The following is a 16,865-nucleotide window of genomic DNA, read 5'->3' on the forward strand; positions in this document are numbered from 1 at the left end:
ACAACTAGGGTGGAAGAGGGATGGAAAGAGAGGGTATGCAAGGGTTACTTGAAGTTAGAGAAATCAATATTCATACCGCTGGGTTGTGAGCTGCCTAAGCGAAAAATGAGGTGCTGTTCCTCCAATTTGCGTTTGGCCACACTCAGTCAATGGAGGAGGACCAGGACAGAAAGGTCAGTGTGAGAATGGGAAGGGGAGTTAAAGTGTTTGGCAACTGGAAGATCACATAGGCCGAGGCCAAAGTAATGCACCAGGTTTTCATCTGCATGTTAATATTGGAATGACAAAGTCAACAGCTACGGTGCCATAACTGGCTACATCATACTGGCATAATGAGTACAAAGATAGAGATGTAACCTGATTTTCTGCAGTAGCTCTTCAAGTGCAAGAAGGTATGTTAAAACAGCATCCATTGAATCAAGCGTTGAAAGTCAGGGATGACATTAGAAAATAATGATATGGTTAATGGGGATAGAAGCAGAGGCATGGAGTAAGGAGACACGTTGCAAGGTGGAGGGAGCAGGACATTCCAATGGTGGAAGAGATGAAACCTTCTTTTAAAAAATATATCTTTGAAAGCTTTTAACATATTCGCCATGACAGTTGTATTAAGATATTGAAATTCGACAAGTTAAAAAATCTATTTGACTATGTATTCACCCAGATGGAACACATGGGGTTCACAGCAAAGGTTGAAGCATAATTCTGCGATCAGAGTAATTAAACGAAAGCTAGTTCATGTGTTTGCCATGTGGCATTCATTACTGTGCTCAGAAGTAGTGCCAAGGAGAACAAGATGACTGAATAGGCTCTGGATATAAAAAAGGTTACATGAGCTACCAAATTTGATAAGTAGGTGATCTAAATAGCTACCAATGGTGAACCTTTTGATTTATTTTATATGTTTCACATAGCTTACCATGTAAGTGTAGTTGGATTTAAAAGAAAATCTTAAATGAATATTGCAAGAGTTCAGAAAAATCAATTGCGCAATGCTGTCAATTCAGAAATTTGGGACTTGCAATTGACTAGATTGTACAGGAGGTTAGCACTGCTCTTTTCAAATGTGTCCAATTAGTGCCTCTGATGCCAACCCCTTTGAAGTTTGTGGAGTCAGGTCGGTGGAAGTCAAAGAGTAGTGAGCATTTATTTACTCAAATCATATAATGTGATTTTTGCTCTTTCTCTCAAAATCGAGACAGTTCTGATTTGATTTACTTGTAATTGGCACTGTTGGTTCCAAGGCTGAAGGCAGCTTCTAACCCTTTCTGGGGAAGTGTTTGATGTTCTCCTGAGACAGACAGCTTCAGGTGATGTTCTGGGTTCATCGACAGTGTAGAACAGGATGGGGGCAGGAGTGATCAGGAAGGGGGTCACCCAGTATCCTTACAAACATACAAGATCATGGTACATAATTTTGACATCAATGGATACAATGTATGGGCACCATGCATTAATTCCAGCAAAGGTCACCTCATTTCGATACATTGGGAACTCAGGAAAAGAAAGAAAATCTAATATGGTTTTAATTGCTGCACAATTAGATGGGTAACCACCAGTAGAGTTAGGGAAGGTAAACACAAAAAACTGGAGTAACTCATCGGGAGAGGCAGCATCTCTGGAGAGAAGGAATGGGTGATGTTTCGGGTCGTGACCCTTCTTCAGACAGTAAAGTTAGGGAAGTGGGGCAGAAATCCTCTCGGGCTATCTCCCTTTCAAACAAGAATTCCAGTTTGGAACTGTTGGGGAACTGTTGGGGAAAAAGATTGCTGACTACTTGTCCGGCTCTGCTCTAAAGCAGGATCGGGCAAAGATCAGATGAGCAACCTTGATGGGGGGGGACTCTACGGTCAGGGGCATGGACAGGCATTTCTGTAGCTGTGAGCGAGACTCCAGGATGGTGTGTCGCCTCCCTGGTGCCAGGGTCGAGGACACCTCAGAGCGGGCACAGGACATTCTGAAAAGGGAGGGTGATCAGACGGAGGTCATGGCCCATAATGTTACCGGTAACATAGGTAGGAAGACAGATGATGTCTTGCAAAGAGAATTTAGGTAGTTAGGTAGTTGAAAAGCAGGACATCTTAGGTTGTAATCTCAGGCTGGCAGGTTTAGGGAATGCTGTGTGATGAGTGATATCGAGGCTCTATTCAGAATAAAGAAGGCATACAGTGCCCTCCATAATGTTTGTGACAAAGACCCATCATTTATTTATTTGCCTCTGTACTCCACAATTTGAGATTTATAATAGAAAAAATCAGATGTAGTTAAAGTGCACATTGTCAAATTTTAATAAAGGTAATTTTTATACATTTTGGTTTCACCATGCAGAAATTACAGCAGTGTTTATCCATAGTCCCCCCATTTCAGGGCACCATAATGTTTAACACAAAGCAATGTAATGCCAATGAAAGTAGTCATGGTTAGTATTTGGTTGCATATCCTTTGCATGCAATGTCTGCTTGAAGTCTGCGATCCATGGACATCACCAATTGCTGGGTGTCTTCTCTGGCGATGCTTTACCAGGCCTGTATTGAAGCCATCTTTAGCTTATACTTGTTTTGGGGGCTAGTCCTCTTCAGTTTTCTCTTTATCATATAAAGCGCATGCTCAATTGGGTTCAGATCGGGTGATTGACTTGGCTATTCAAGAAGAGACCATTTTTTACCTTTGACAAACTCCTTTGTTGCTTAAGCAGTATGTTTGGGATAATTGTCTTGCCGGCCAATGAGTTTTCAGGCATTTGTTTGAACTTGAGCAGATAGGATGTGTCTATACACTTCAGAATTCAATATGCTACTCGACCATCAGCAGTTGTATCATCAATGAAGATAAGTGGGCCAGTACCTTCAGCAGCCATACATAGAGTCATAGTCATAGATTAATACATTGTGGAAACAGCCATTTGGCCCAACTCGCCCACACCGGCCAACAATGTCCCTGCTACCTTAGTCCCACTTGCCTGCGCTTTGTCCATAACCCTTCAAACCTGGCCTATCCATGTACCTGTCCAACTGTTTCTTAAACGCTGGGATAGTCCCAGCCTCAACTACTTCCTCTGGCAGCTTGTTCCATACACCCACCGCCCTTTGTGTGAAAACGTTACCCCTCGGATTCCTATTAAATCTTTTCCCCTTCACCTTGAACCTGTGTCCTCTGGTCCTCAATTCCCCTACTCTGTGCATCTACGCGATCTAATCCTCTCATGATTTTGTATACCTCTATAAGATCTCCCCTCATCCTCCAATGCTCCATGGAATAGAGACCCAGCCAACTCAACCTCCCTATAGCTCATACCCTCTGGTCCTGGCAACATCCTTGTAAATCTTTTCTGAACCCTTTCAAGCTTGACAATATCTTTCCTATAACATGGTACCCCGATCTGAACACAATATTCTAAATGCGGTCTCACCAATGCCTTATGCAACTGCAACATGACCTCCCAACTTCTATACACAATACTCTGACTGATGAAGGCCAAAAGCCTTTTTGACCACCTTATCTACCTGCGATTCGACCTTCATGGAACCATGCACTTGAACTCCTAGATCCCTCTGCTCTAAAACACTACCCAGAGGCCTACCATTTTGTAGGTCCTGCCCTTGTTTGACATTATAAAAATGCAACATCTCACACTTCCCTGTATTAAATTCCATCAACCATTCCTCCGCCCACCTGGCCAATCGATCCAGATCCTGCTGCAATCATTCACAACTATCTTCACTATCTGCAAAACCACTAACGTTTGTATCATCAGCAAACTTGCTAATCTTGCCCTGTATGTTCTCATCCAAATCATTGATGTAGATGATAAATAGTAACGGGCACAGCACTGAACCCTGTGGCACACCACTAGTCACAGGTGTCCATTCTGAGAAGCATCCTTCCACCATTACCCTCTGCATCCATTCAGCTATCTCTCCTTGGGTCCCATGATATCTAACCTTCCAGAGCAGCCTACCATGCGGCACCTTGTCGAACGCCTTACTAAAGTCCATGTACACAACATCTACAGCTCTGCCTTCATCAACCTTTTTGTTCACGTTTTCAAAAAAATCAATCAGATTTGTGAGATATGACCTCCCACATGCAAAACTATGCTGACTGTCCCAAATCAGCCCTTGCCCATCCAAATCCTACCCCTCAGAATACTCTCCAGTAACTTACCAACTGCAGATATTAAGCTCACCGGCCTATAGTTCCCAGCATTTTCCCTGCAGCCCTTCTTGACAAGAGGCACAACATTTGCCACCCTCCAATCCTCTGGCACCTCTCCTGTATTTAAGGATGACTCATAAATTTCAACAAGGGCTCCCGCAATTTCCTCTCTAGTTTCCCGCAATGTCCTCGGATATATCTGATCAGGCCCAGAAGATTTGTCTACCTTCAAACACGAGAGTACCTTCAGTACTTCCTCGACGGTAACCCTGACTGCTCTCATGACACTTCCAGTGGCTGCTCTAATTTCCTACATCGGTAAATACAGAGGTGAAATACTCATTGAGGACCTTGCCCATCTCCTGTGGCTCCACACAGAGGTGACTGCTTTTATTCCTGAGAGGTTCCACTCTCTCTCTAGTTACCCTATTCCCCCTAATCTATCTATAAAACCTTTTGGGATTGTCTTTTATGCTACCCGCCAGAGCTATCAATTGGCCCCTTTTTGCCCCTCTGATTTCCTTTTTTAATTTGCTCTTTAGTTCCCAAAACTCCTCCAGGGATGCACTTGATCCCAGCGGCCTATACCTGTCCAATGCATCCTTCTTGTTTTTGACTAACGTCTCAATCTCCCTCATCAGCCAAGCTCCCTTATGTTTGCCTGCTTTGCCTTTCACTTTAACGGGAATGTACACATCCTGAGCTCTCTTCAGTACACTTTTAAAAACATCCCACTTGGCCGATGTTCCTTTCCCCTCAAATAATCTGCTCCAGTCAACTTGAATGAGACCTTCTCTCATACCCTCAAAGTTGGCCTTATCCCAGTTGACCATTTTAACATGTGGACCCTCTCCGTCCCGATCCATAACTATCTTAAACCTAATCGAACTGTGGTCACATCCCAATAGGCTCCTCCATACATTTAATTAACGCGCTTCCCAATTTCCCAATACTAGATCCAGCGTTACCCTCCAACAAGTGGGGGCCTCCACATACTGTTTAAGAAAACTTCCCTGAACACTTTTGAGGAATTGCACTCCATCTAAACCCTTCACGCTATGATTTTCCCAGTCTATATTGGGAAAGTTGAAATTCCCTACTACAACAACCTGATTTGACCTGCAGCTGTTTGCAATCTCCCGGCACATTTGCTCTTCTAATGCTCTACATGCCCAGGCCATAACACCCCACCACCGTGTTTCACAGATCATGTGGTATGCTTTGGATCTTGGGCAGTTCCTTCATCCTTTGCTTTTGTCATCACTCCAATATGTTAATCTTCGTCTCATCTATCCACAAGACCTTTTTCCAGAACTGTGGTTGCTCTTTTAAGTACTTCTTGGCAAACTAACCCGATCATCCTATTTATGCGGCTAACCAGTGGTTTCCATCTTGCAGTGTAGCCTCTGTATTTCTGTTCGTGAAGTCTTCTGTGGACAGTGGTCTTTGACAAATCCGCACCTAACTCCTGAAGTGTTTCTGATCTGTCGGACAGGTGTTTCAAGGTTTTTCTTTATTAAGGGAATTCTTCTGTCATCAGCTGTGGAGGTCTTCCTTGGCCTGCCAGTCTCTTTGCGATTAGTAAGCCCACCAGTGCTCTATTTCTTTTTAATGATGTTCCAAATAGTTGATTTTGGTAAGCCTAAGGTTCGGCTGATATCTCTATCGGCACAAATTTGGTCCTCATGTTGATAAACAGCAATGAAAGTTTCCAAAGGTGATGGAAAGACTGGAGGAAAGACTAGGTGCTGAAAGCTCTGTTATACCTGCATTAAGGTGGCAAATAAACACACCTGAGCAATTACAAATGCCCGTGAAGCCATGTGCCCCAACCATTATGGTGCCCTGAAATATGTATAAACACAGGTGTAATTTCTACATGGTGAAACCAAAATGTATAAAAATACCCTTTAATAAAATCTGACAATGTGTACTTTAACCACATGTGATTTTTAAAAAATTACAAATCTCAAATTGTGGACTACAGAGGCAAATAAATAAATGATGGGTCTGTCCCAAACATTATGGAGGGCACTGTATATCCTGCAATCAAGATGAAGGGTTTGACAAAATGCTTTAAGGACTCCATGGCCAAAATGTCTCACTGCTGAGTATGAGCAGGTACTTCTTTTAGCATCAGGTGTTCCTCTTCTGCTATTCTGATCAAAGATTTGCCCGTCTTGCCTCACCAAATTAATTCAATAATTCAATAATTTATTTTCCTTTCTGGGTCAGCACCTACTTATATTGGTTTAGATAAAACATGTTGCATGCAGTAATAAAAGCTGTGTCACTGTCAGACAGTATACACGTTACATTCTGGACAATAGTTGCTTTCCTGATTTTTTTTTAAACCAAGAGCATGAAGGAAGTACAGGGGCAGTATTATGCATATTGCTACAAACAGGGGAAATGTCCTTTAAATCTGATGAAGCTGGATGCCTGTTCCAGAATATGCGATTGTCATTTGTGTACAATATCTTGCTACAGATTTTATCACCCGCAGGCCCTTTATCATCTTCTACTCTTTGACATCCATAATGGGTTGTTTGTAATGAGCAATGGGTTTTAATCTATTCTGTGCCACTTCACTCCCAGTACCATGCCATCTGTTCAAGGTTGTCTTCTTCTACATTGCTTGAGATTTAATTCTACGCAAAATGCCATCCACCATACAGCACGTAAATTAGTAGTTCTAAATGCATAAACTGCACGCCAACTTACTGGGTGAAGTTGGAAAGATAATGCGGTTGATTATGAACTAGCAGATGCATTTGTGCTTTACAATTGTTAAATCAACCATCTTTATCCCCTGCTTTTTCATCCCCCGCAGGATGAGTTCAGGAAAACCCTACTGCCTGTGTCTTGATCTGCATCAAGTTTTTTCAGCGCATTGCATGGAGTACAATGTGCAAAGGAAAATAACCAGTTTGCAGAAAAAGTTAAACAATAACTATCAAAATTCATGCCAGTGACATTTACAATGTGATTGAATCCCCATCAAAGTACTGAACAGTTATCTTATAATCTCAGGAAATGAAAATCAAACCCATTCACCGGGTCAAATATTAGCACGTATTGTTTAAATTTTTCTGCAAACGGTTTGTATTCTTTTACACATTGTTTTCCATGCAATTGGGGGAGTAAACATGGTAATGTCCTCAATGTGAGTGACTTATAACCCTCCTGGCCTAAGTGATCGCTTTCCAATTTAGTCAGAAAAATGCAATTTCGCAATCCCCTCACAGATCCCCTATATGTACCACTGGAATTTGCACACTCCATGACTACTTTTACATTTAATTATAAATTATACATTTGAGAGTACTGCAAAGCCCAAATCCAAATCTCCCAAAAGAGGGCTAACAGCTAATTCTCCCTTCATTACAATGGATGTCTCTTTCTGAATGTTTGCTCATTTGTATACATTTGCTACCTGTCTGATCTCCAAGAATGTACTTGCGTCTGGCTGTCTGTTACTGTGGGTGAGCTAAAAAGAAAGGAGAAAAATAATCTCATCCTGTAATCATTGGAAACTGGATAAACTAAACACTGGAGTGGAAAGGGAAGCCCTAGTTTTATTTATAATATATATTCCACAAAAGCACCATTCTAGCCGGTGCTTATTTTTTCCAAATAAAATGCCAAAGATAATGAGTCAGGAAAACTTGTTGCAGCTTTATCGGACTTTGGTCAGGCCACATTTTGAGTATTGTGTGCACTGGTTGCCCCGTTATAGGAAGGCTATTTAACCATGTTATAAATGAAGCAAAGAGACGTTGGTAAAATATCCTAACATCGGTTCTTGAAAAAAATATTGACAGTTTGCTCAGATAAGTTAGCCTAATGAGTCTGAAGAAGGGACTCGACCTGTAACGTCATCTATTCCTTTTCTCCAGAGATGGTGTCTAACCCGTTGAGTTACTCCAGCTTTTTGTGTCTATCTTCGACCCAAAATTCGTTTTGTGAATTCATTTTCCACAACATGAATCCCCAATCATTCTTGGCAGTCAAAAAGTGGACTTTAGTTCAATTTGTAAGAGGTATTGAAAGAATATGGACTGCAATGTCCTAACCTTAGGATTCTTAAAAGTGAATCTAAATAGCCCTGTAGGTTCCTGAGGTTTTTCTTTCACTAACCTAAACCTAGGAGATTGTCTTACCTCCATCCACCACTGCAGTCAATGACAGTGTTAGTAATGTTGACAATGATCATATTTATAAAATTAATGTCACATTATAAGAAATATTTTGGAATTGTATGTTTCTATAATGCTGACCTAAAATGAATGGGATCAGACTAGATCATCATGTGGGACATTAATTGATCACTTCAAAACCCAATATTCAAAGCCTAGTGTAAAAAATCCATTTATTTCTCAGTTAAACCTTCGGGCTCTTTCAATTGATCACATTTATCCAAGAATCAATGTAATTGAAATGACCAACAGAAGCCAATGGGAATATCTATGTAGTGACGTTAGCAATGTGGACGGCTCAGTAATAACCCAGGAACAAAAACAATTAAGACAACGATTGCAATTTCTTGATACATGTGGGAGAGCATCCTAAATATATTCATAGAACTAATTGATGGGTTTTGGACTGGGTTCCTTTATTAAATTACATGAAAGGTTTCATCAGTGTTCTACTGTTGGAAATTAACTTCAAAGAATTTCGATTTTCCCACTCAGTATCAATAACTTATCCTATTTCAACTGGAGGGATGGAAAATGAAGAAGAATGATTATACCAGTAATTATTGTTTAAGGAACATACAAATAAATTATGTTAAGATCATTCTTACCCACTGCTTACAATAAAGGTCATTGCATATTACTTCCTTCGTTTTATTTTGTCAAACTCATAATATCATGTTAGAAATATATCCACGATATTCAGAGTTCTTTTCTCACAATCATCTTAATTAATCATTGAATTCACAGATCATACTGCAGCACCATATATATATTTCAAATATTGAGGATTAAACTGTGTACTATCATAAATAATACAGAATAACAGCAAGTAGATGAATGAACTATTTTCAGTCTTTCAGTCCATATTTTGAGATTTAATTGATTGGACAGCTGCTTTGTAATGGACTGACAGTCATCTATTATCTAATATATCATACCTAAATAAGTCATAACCAAATGAAAGAAAGCCCATTTCTCCCTAAAACATACTTCTCTTTCATATGGACACATTATTTCCCAATAGAAATACCTCGTTGGTGTCATAATCTTGTAAAGTTGCACTCTTCCTGCCATATGATTCTTAGTCATAATGTTGAATCTTAGCCTGTGGTAATTATAGATATGGAGATCAACAGGAATGCTTTGAATCAGAAAATACATGAAGGGCTGTATTACAAAGAAAGAATGAAAATAGCCAGAAGTGTGTTGAAGAATGTAATCCATTCTAAAATCTGGATGAAGTTTATCAGTTTCTTGAATCTTATGCTCACGTTTTAATATATCATGAACTTTCCAAATATATCCACCCAGCTGTTATACTCTGAATGTGTTTGTGAACTTAATGGAAAACAGCCAAAACTACAGTTTGTTTCTATAGTATAATTCATTAAACATTCTGCGCAACTCCCAGTGTTAGCTGCAAAATAGAACAATGATCTTATTTTTTTCTCTTGTTTCCAATCACGTTTTTTCAAAGACCAAAGTATACAGATAAGCCTTCAAAATTACCACCTGATCAATAAAATCACCTGACCAGTCAACATAATTTTTTTCAAAAAGACAGCTTGTTGCTAACCATAAGTAACAGATTTCCCAAATTAGATCTAAATCTCCAAATAGTCTATTTTGATAACAATCAGTGTCCTGTTATCACACTTCTTGCTATCTCATCTTAGCTCTCTGGCATTACTGTATATGTTCTGAAATAACAAATGCAACGATGCAAGCATAATTGTGACAATGCAGAACCATGAATATCTATGAAAGGCAAAATCCAATAAATCAATCTGCGCCACAAATATTTAAAAATCATTTCATCCCCAATAATTTTCTCACTAATTATCATTTCTTTAAAATATTGAAAGCAAATGAGGAAACATTAAACGTGTCTCTCTCTTCACAGATGCTGCCTGAGCTGCTGAGTATCTGCAGCATCTGCAGTATTTTGAGGGGTGTCTTTTATGGAGTCAGAAATCATGGTTAGTGTGGCAAAAAGCAGAGCTGAATCGTATGTAGGCATAATTATGACTTCAATTCATAGAAACAACTGTATATTTCTGGAGACATAAGGGAAAAATATAGGTCTAAGGGAAAAGACAAAGCTCAGCTATCAGTGAGTGTGTTAAATATAGCCACAAGGGCTGTAAAGGTCATTCAGGATATATTATTGCATGCATAGGTTACTTATACTTCAAGGGACAACACTTCAACATTTCTATCTCGCAAATGTCAGTCAGTATTTATTTTACCCTTTGGCTACAGTTTAAGTATCAGTCCTTTAATAAGATTTTATACTATCCAAACCGTATTTCAAGGAGCAACGGTATACAAATTTGACCATTTTGGAGATTGACAGTATTAAATTATTGAGCGATTTATAAATAATAATGCTCAGAGCCCAAGGACATTATTACATCATCAAACTCACTAACCTCAACGTGAAGGTAAAAACTTTAGCTCCTACATCCAGAGAATTATAGTCAATAATGCTTTTACTCCAGCCCTTTGGGTTCAATCACTTACCAGAACTTCAACCTCAGTAAGTACTTTGATGGGCAATAGACAATGTGAATCTCTGCTGTCAATGCAGGGGAATGGCTATTTCTTTCCTCATTTGCGTTAGCATAAAGTACCCTCTTGGCAGGGACAACATACTGTAGAATATGTGTATAGTAACATTGCAAGTTATACTAAGTGGATGGAATAATACAACAGGGTTACGTTTCCATTTCCTCCATAGAATCTCTTCATGATCTGTCTGAGCTTGACAGGCAATTTATTATTCAGCTACATTGAATTGTTGGGCAATGCTATGGCCTGGATAAAGCATTGTGAACTGTGCCAACATTGTCCACACCTCGTTTTTTTTAATTAATAGAACTTTGCATTAATGTGGAGATTTTATTTCTTTAAGGTACTTAACTAAACTTTGAGAAATCTGGTTTTGGAGCAGTAAATTGAGATGTTGAGTGTCTTGGGTTCCTTTATGTGGAAATGAACAGAAAGTAAGATCCTTTGTTTAACATTTTCATTTCAAAGATAGCAATTTCCTTGAATACCTTGCACACTACTGTGCTGAAGTGGCAGAAGTGCTGTGTTCCTGGAGTGGAGATTGAATTCACAACCTTAAGGAAAGATTGCTATCAGTGAACTTAGCTGTCTCCACTATTACAGGCCTCAGACTTTATTGAGCCCAGGGTGAATAACAAATATTTTTATAACAAGGATATCATGTCTCGTTCCCCGTATGACTGTGTTCATTTTCGTAAAATCCAACTTTCATATCAGAAAGATAATTGTTTTGTTTTTTAAAGTATTAGCTGTGCATCAAATTCACTTGTTTACACGTAAATAACAAGTTGATTTATACAATGTAGAGAAAACTGCCATGCAATTCTGGCATTAGATTTTGTTTCTTCTTTGCATTCTTCTTAATTAATAATTACGTGCTATGAATCCTATTTTAAATACACCGTGACAATCTAGATTTAATGTGTCAAAGTATGATGAGTTAATAATTTAAATTATCTTCTCGTTCTCAATAGTTCCCTTTGATGGGAAACATGAGAGTACATGATGAAAAATGTGGACTCTCAGTCGATGTATCTAGCTCACATCTAGGACCAGAGGCCATAGCCTCAGAATAAATGGACGTGCCTTTAGAAAGGAGAATAGGAGGGATTCGAGGGTGGTGGATCTGTGGAATTCATTGCCACAGAAGGCTGTGGAGGCCATCAATGGATTTTTTTAAGGCAGATATTGATAGATTCTTGATTAGTACAGGTGTCAGGGGTTATGGGGAGAAGGCAGGAAATGGGGTTGAGAGGTAAAGAAAGATCAGCCATGATTAAATGGCAGAGTAGACCTGATGGGACAAATGGCCTAATTCTGCTCCTATGACCTATGAATTCATGTACACCATAAGTAAAAAAATGTTTGCGAACAAATACTCCTTTACTCTCTTATTTAAAATTTCTCCTTTCCTAAAGCTCACATGGGTATTTTCTAGTATTAACCTATGAATGAATCTCTGATTAAAAAGTAGATTTCACTGAGATTGCCAGAAACAATTCCCATGCATGTGATCCTTAACCTTAAAGGGCCTGTCCCACGAGCATGCGACTCCATGCGGCAAGTGCAACCTAAGCGACTCCATGCGGCAAGCGCTACCTAACATGGTCGCTTGAGCCGTACGGCCTCGTGGGGCCGGTCCCACTTTGATCGCCAGCGCTGTATGGAGTTATGCAGAGCTGGTCCCGACATCGCGCAGGGCTCCGAAAAACTGACCGTGTTCAAAAATTCCGCGCGGCAACGGCCTGCTGGCCCGCAGCCGCCTTGACGCCGTACGTCACGCACGGACTTTGCTCGAACTTCATGTCACTCACTCGACCTCTGCGCGGCCCCACTTCTGGTTAGGTCATGCTTGCCACATGGAGTCGCTTAGGTCGCGCTTGCCGCATGGAGTCGCATGCTCGCTGGACAGGCCCTTTGTATATTCAAATTCTGGATATCCTCTTGCCGTTAACAAATATTATCTAGAGTCTGTTTTAAAACTGTCCAAGATAAATTTACATAAGAACGATGTTGGGAGACATGCATCCCAATAGTTTGGGGTTCTTTCCTAACAGGTTACAAAAATGAAAGAACAACATGCTAATACACTGCACCAACAAATCATCATGATTAACTTTTTTCATCTGCCTGTTGGAAGTGCAGTGAGGCCATATGAATTCAGTCAATTCCACTTGCAGTGACATTCCTGTCATTCACATTTATGCTTCATTGCCAGAGTTTAATATTCTGTAGAAGGATACGCAGGTACGGAGAAGAGGCACCTATTACAAGAGACAATTGACTTAATCATCCATTCAGGGTAATAGCTGAACTACAAAATGTAAGAGCACATCTTATTGAATTAGAACGGTTCAAATACTGGATACAGCTGGAAAGTTGACAACAATTTCCCTTTAAAGCTCAAATTTAACCAGAAGAATGTGTAGTATGCAGCATGCAGGAATGATGAGGGACTGAGGAACTGTGCACTCAGCATTCTTAAGTATTATGAGCTGGCATCTGAACCATTGCCAAGTTAATAGACATTGAAAGATAATGAGTTTGAAATTGTGTGTTAAATTGAGTTTTTGTTTCGCACATTTTTGACCTAAATGAAGGGGGTTTACCATTTTGCAGAGTTAAACTAATGGGATTTTTTTTAATGTTAAAGTTTCATTTAAATGGCTACTGAAATTAGAGTGATGATCTAGTAAAAAGCTGTCAATAATTAATGGTGCAGATGTTTTAGTTAATAAAACACTAAATGATATTCAAAAATGCATTGCCAGGTTAGGTTTCCAGTTCCCTCGACTTTAGCCAAGACACACATTCTTCTGAAGGGAAATTCCCTTTGGGAATCCAGTATGAATTTTGAAATTAGTTTTATGTAAGTTTTATTATATCTTACAAATGCAGTAAAAACGCATATGACTCCATATAATCCTGTAAAATAATGGAAGCACATTTAGATTCACAATTGTATCCATAAGCAAATAAGATACAGCAAATTCAGAATAATATTTATTATTCTCACATATAAACGGGGTTTTAATCCAGTGTAACCGTTGAAAGGTATGTTATACCAAGCTGTCCTATTGTGTAGAAGGATACTTAACGATCGCACTACATCTTTTTATACCCCTTCAGAGCTCCAGTGGAACTATCATTCCCAAAGCATATTTAAAGCATTATAGAAATCTAAAGATTCAGAATATTAACATGCGAGTCCAGCATCTGAATGTCAATTCCCTATTCAATTAGTTCATTTATTATTTAACCAGCTGGATATCTTCATTTTAGTGGGGAAAGTTATTTATTTTTTGAAAATCTTGTGTCATTGATGCTGCGGCTTATTTTGATCCGAATACTAATCGAAAATGCATGATTTCTGCAGAGACTTCTGAGAATCTAAGTTTGGTTCTGCATTCATATTCACTTGGTAAGAGTTCATCAGTAATCTTCAAGCACAAAGCATTTTTGCCATTTAAATATTTTAGTACTTTTTTTCAAAATTTGAGACATCCTTCAAGTTATATTTTTGTACCATAACTTGATGTTTTACCAGATTTAATGTTTAAATATCGTAAGAAAAACGAGCCCTTTGCTTAACCTGCTACATGTTAGATGTCCACACAAATTTTGCCTGTGAATTAGTCAGCTTAGGCAAGCATCTGAAAACATAGGCATGTCCATAATTATTTTTGAAAACTTCAATTCCATGGATTTGAGAACCTACAATAAAAAGGATGATGATTTCATTTCACACAGCACCCAAGTATGAACTGTCAAAAATGCAGTCTGTGACTGAAACATGTGTTATTGTTGATGAATTTCTTTTGAATCAGCCAATTCCCATTTGAGGTGTACTGCCATTGTTGGTTTTCTTATTCATTCTTGTGTCATATTAATCTAAGTAAACACAATTTATGATACCTGCATCTCCTTACATGAAACCCAAGCTTTTTTTTTTTTCAAAAATGCAGTATCAAATAAATGCAAAGTTTTGTTTTGCATTGCCGCATTTTCTGATTAGTGTTGAAAATGTTTCAATCACTTCTCGTTTTAACACTTACAAAGTAAAAAAAAAAGCTTCTGCATTAGTAATTCAGCCAGTGATAATATAGGCAGCTGTTCGTGCGTGTAACCTTTGGTTTTCTGCGTTAATTAATTAAATAATTTACCTCAATAGCCTTCCTTCTTACAAGATCTGGTCTCTTGCAGAAATTCTGAAGCTTCTTAAACAGCTGTAGAGACGTGGTGTAGAGATAATTCTCTGCAAATAAATCATGTGGATATTTTGTTTTAATGAATCTATCTTCAAAGGAAGCCTGTACAGAATGGTCACTTTACTGATTAATGCCACGCGGTTCAATTTTATCTTGGCTGGATCATGATGGTCCCAGACTGCCTCCCGACTGTTACTGTGTAGGGATTGTGGGGGCAGATGCATAGGGTGTACGTAACTGATCCTCCCCATGAACGTAGATGATAACGTTTCAGTACGACCAGAACTCAAGATAGTGTTACGGGCTTCGCTTTCTATCAAAGCTGTTAAAGGTTTTTAAATTTCACTTTAAAAATATCAATGAAAATGACTCGAGATAAATTGATGGACAATATATGTTTCTTTCAAAATATAATATAAAATACATTGAAATGATTGAGACATTAATTTTAAAAGATGCTCAACTTCCCTTTGCTTTCACTAGGCCTGACCTGGTACAAGATTGAATAGGTCATTTTCTCTATGTAAGGCTGAAATATTCAACGCGTTAAGATGAAGAGAGTAAAGACAGGATGAAAATTTAATGCAGTTTAAACAACTAATGCAGGTATTAGAACAAATGCAAAATCCTATAGTAGATAACATTGATTAATTTAATATTTGAAATGTCTATTTGTTCTTGTACCATTTCTCAACGTTACCATACCAGGGTGAGGTTCAATCACGGTTAAGAGCATAGCTACGCTGTTCCTCTGAACTATTTCTGCTCTGTCTGTGTTATCTGCAGCAATAAAATCATGGAGGACAAGAATGTCTCTAAAAAAATTGTCGGTGGCCCACGTACTAACAAAGAAGTCCCTGCAATGAACTTATTGGAAAAGCTTAAGACAGTATCATCAAAGTCTGGTCCGTTAAAATGCCAAGCAAAATGAAATACCGTGGGAATAAATATTCTGATTTGGTGTTTGGCTACAGTTTACTCCTCTGTGTCTGGATTCACAGTGGCATCAGACCAGCCGCTTAAAGAGTTGAGGGTTTGGAGGTGAAACTAGAGTGGGCTACTTGGCAGGATTATACTGCCTACATTGTGCAAGAGGAGAGTATACATTGGATTAAACCCAATACAAACCTGCTGGTAAAAGCTAAACATATAATCTCTAACCAACACCATTTCTTTTCTCTTTTGCAAAGGAGTTAGACATTTCCCAGGTCTCTATAATGTACAACCGCTTAAACATAAATTTATTTTACAACAAATCTATTACTTCTAATTTATAAACTGAAAAAAAAACCACATTAAATCTGCTGAAGTTTCCTCAAAGCCAATGACAAATTCAGATCAAAACTTTACCCAGAGAGTGGTTAAATATATATAATTTATTTCTTTGTGTTGTAATAGAACAATTAGTGTAGAAGAAAGGAGAAATCAGTCAGTTATTTATGCCATGAACATGGGGTAAATTAATATACGGGGAGAAGCAAGCCACAGAGCATTGATAGCAGCTATCAGCTATCAGCACACATCAGCTTCGCTGGCTACTGATCCAAGGTCTTGTAAATAGACACAAAATGCTGGAGAGAAGAAATGGGTGATATTTCGGGTCGAGACCCTTCCACAGACTTAGACAACCTGAAATTTCACCAATTCCTCTCCAGAGATGCTGCCTGTCCCGCTGAGTTACTCCAGCATTTTGTATGTACCTTCGATTTAAACCAGCATCTGCAGTTCCTTC

The 16,865-nt window shown here is 38.9% G+C and overlaps 1 protein-coding gene across 7 annotated transcripts in view; it reads right to left on the reverse strand.

The window, feature by feature from the left end:
* gtdc1 (glycosyltransferase-like domain containing 1) overlaps positions 1-16,865 on the reverse strand; it is a 354,569-nt gene that overhangs the window by 42,342 nt on the left and 295,362 nt on the right. For 4 of the 7 annotated variants that reach the window (XM_055638677.1, XM_055638676.1, XM_055638675.1 and 1 more), the window contains exon 9: positions 15,089-15,180. The exons of 2 other annotated variants lie outside the window; for them this stretch is intronic. In XM_055638677.1, the coding sequence (XP_055494652.1) occupies positions 15,089-15,180 (92 nt within the window). Of the gene's footprint in view, positions 1-12,983; positions 13,190-15,088; positions 15,181-16,865 lie in introns of those variants that run through there. One more of the 7 variants, XM_055638674.1, reaches the window with a different exon arrangement.

This window comes from Leucoraja erinacea, chromosome 7 (genome assembly GCF_028641065.1).
Source record: "Leucoraja erinacea ecotype New England chromosome 7, Leri_hhj_1, whole genome shotgun sequence".
NCBI lineage: Eukaryota > Metazoa > Chordata > Chondrichthyes > Rajiformes > Rajidae > Leucoraja > Leucoraja erinaceus.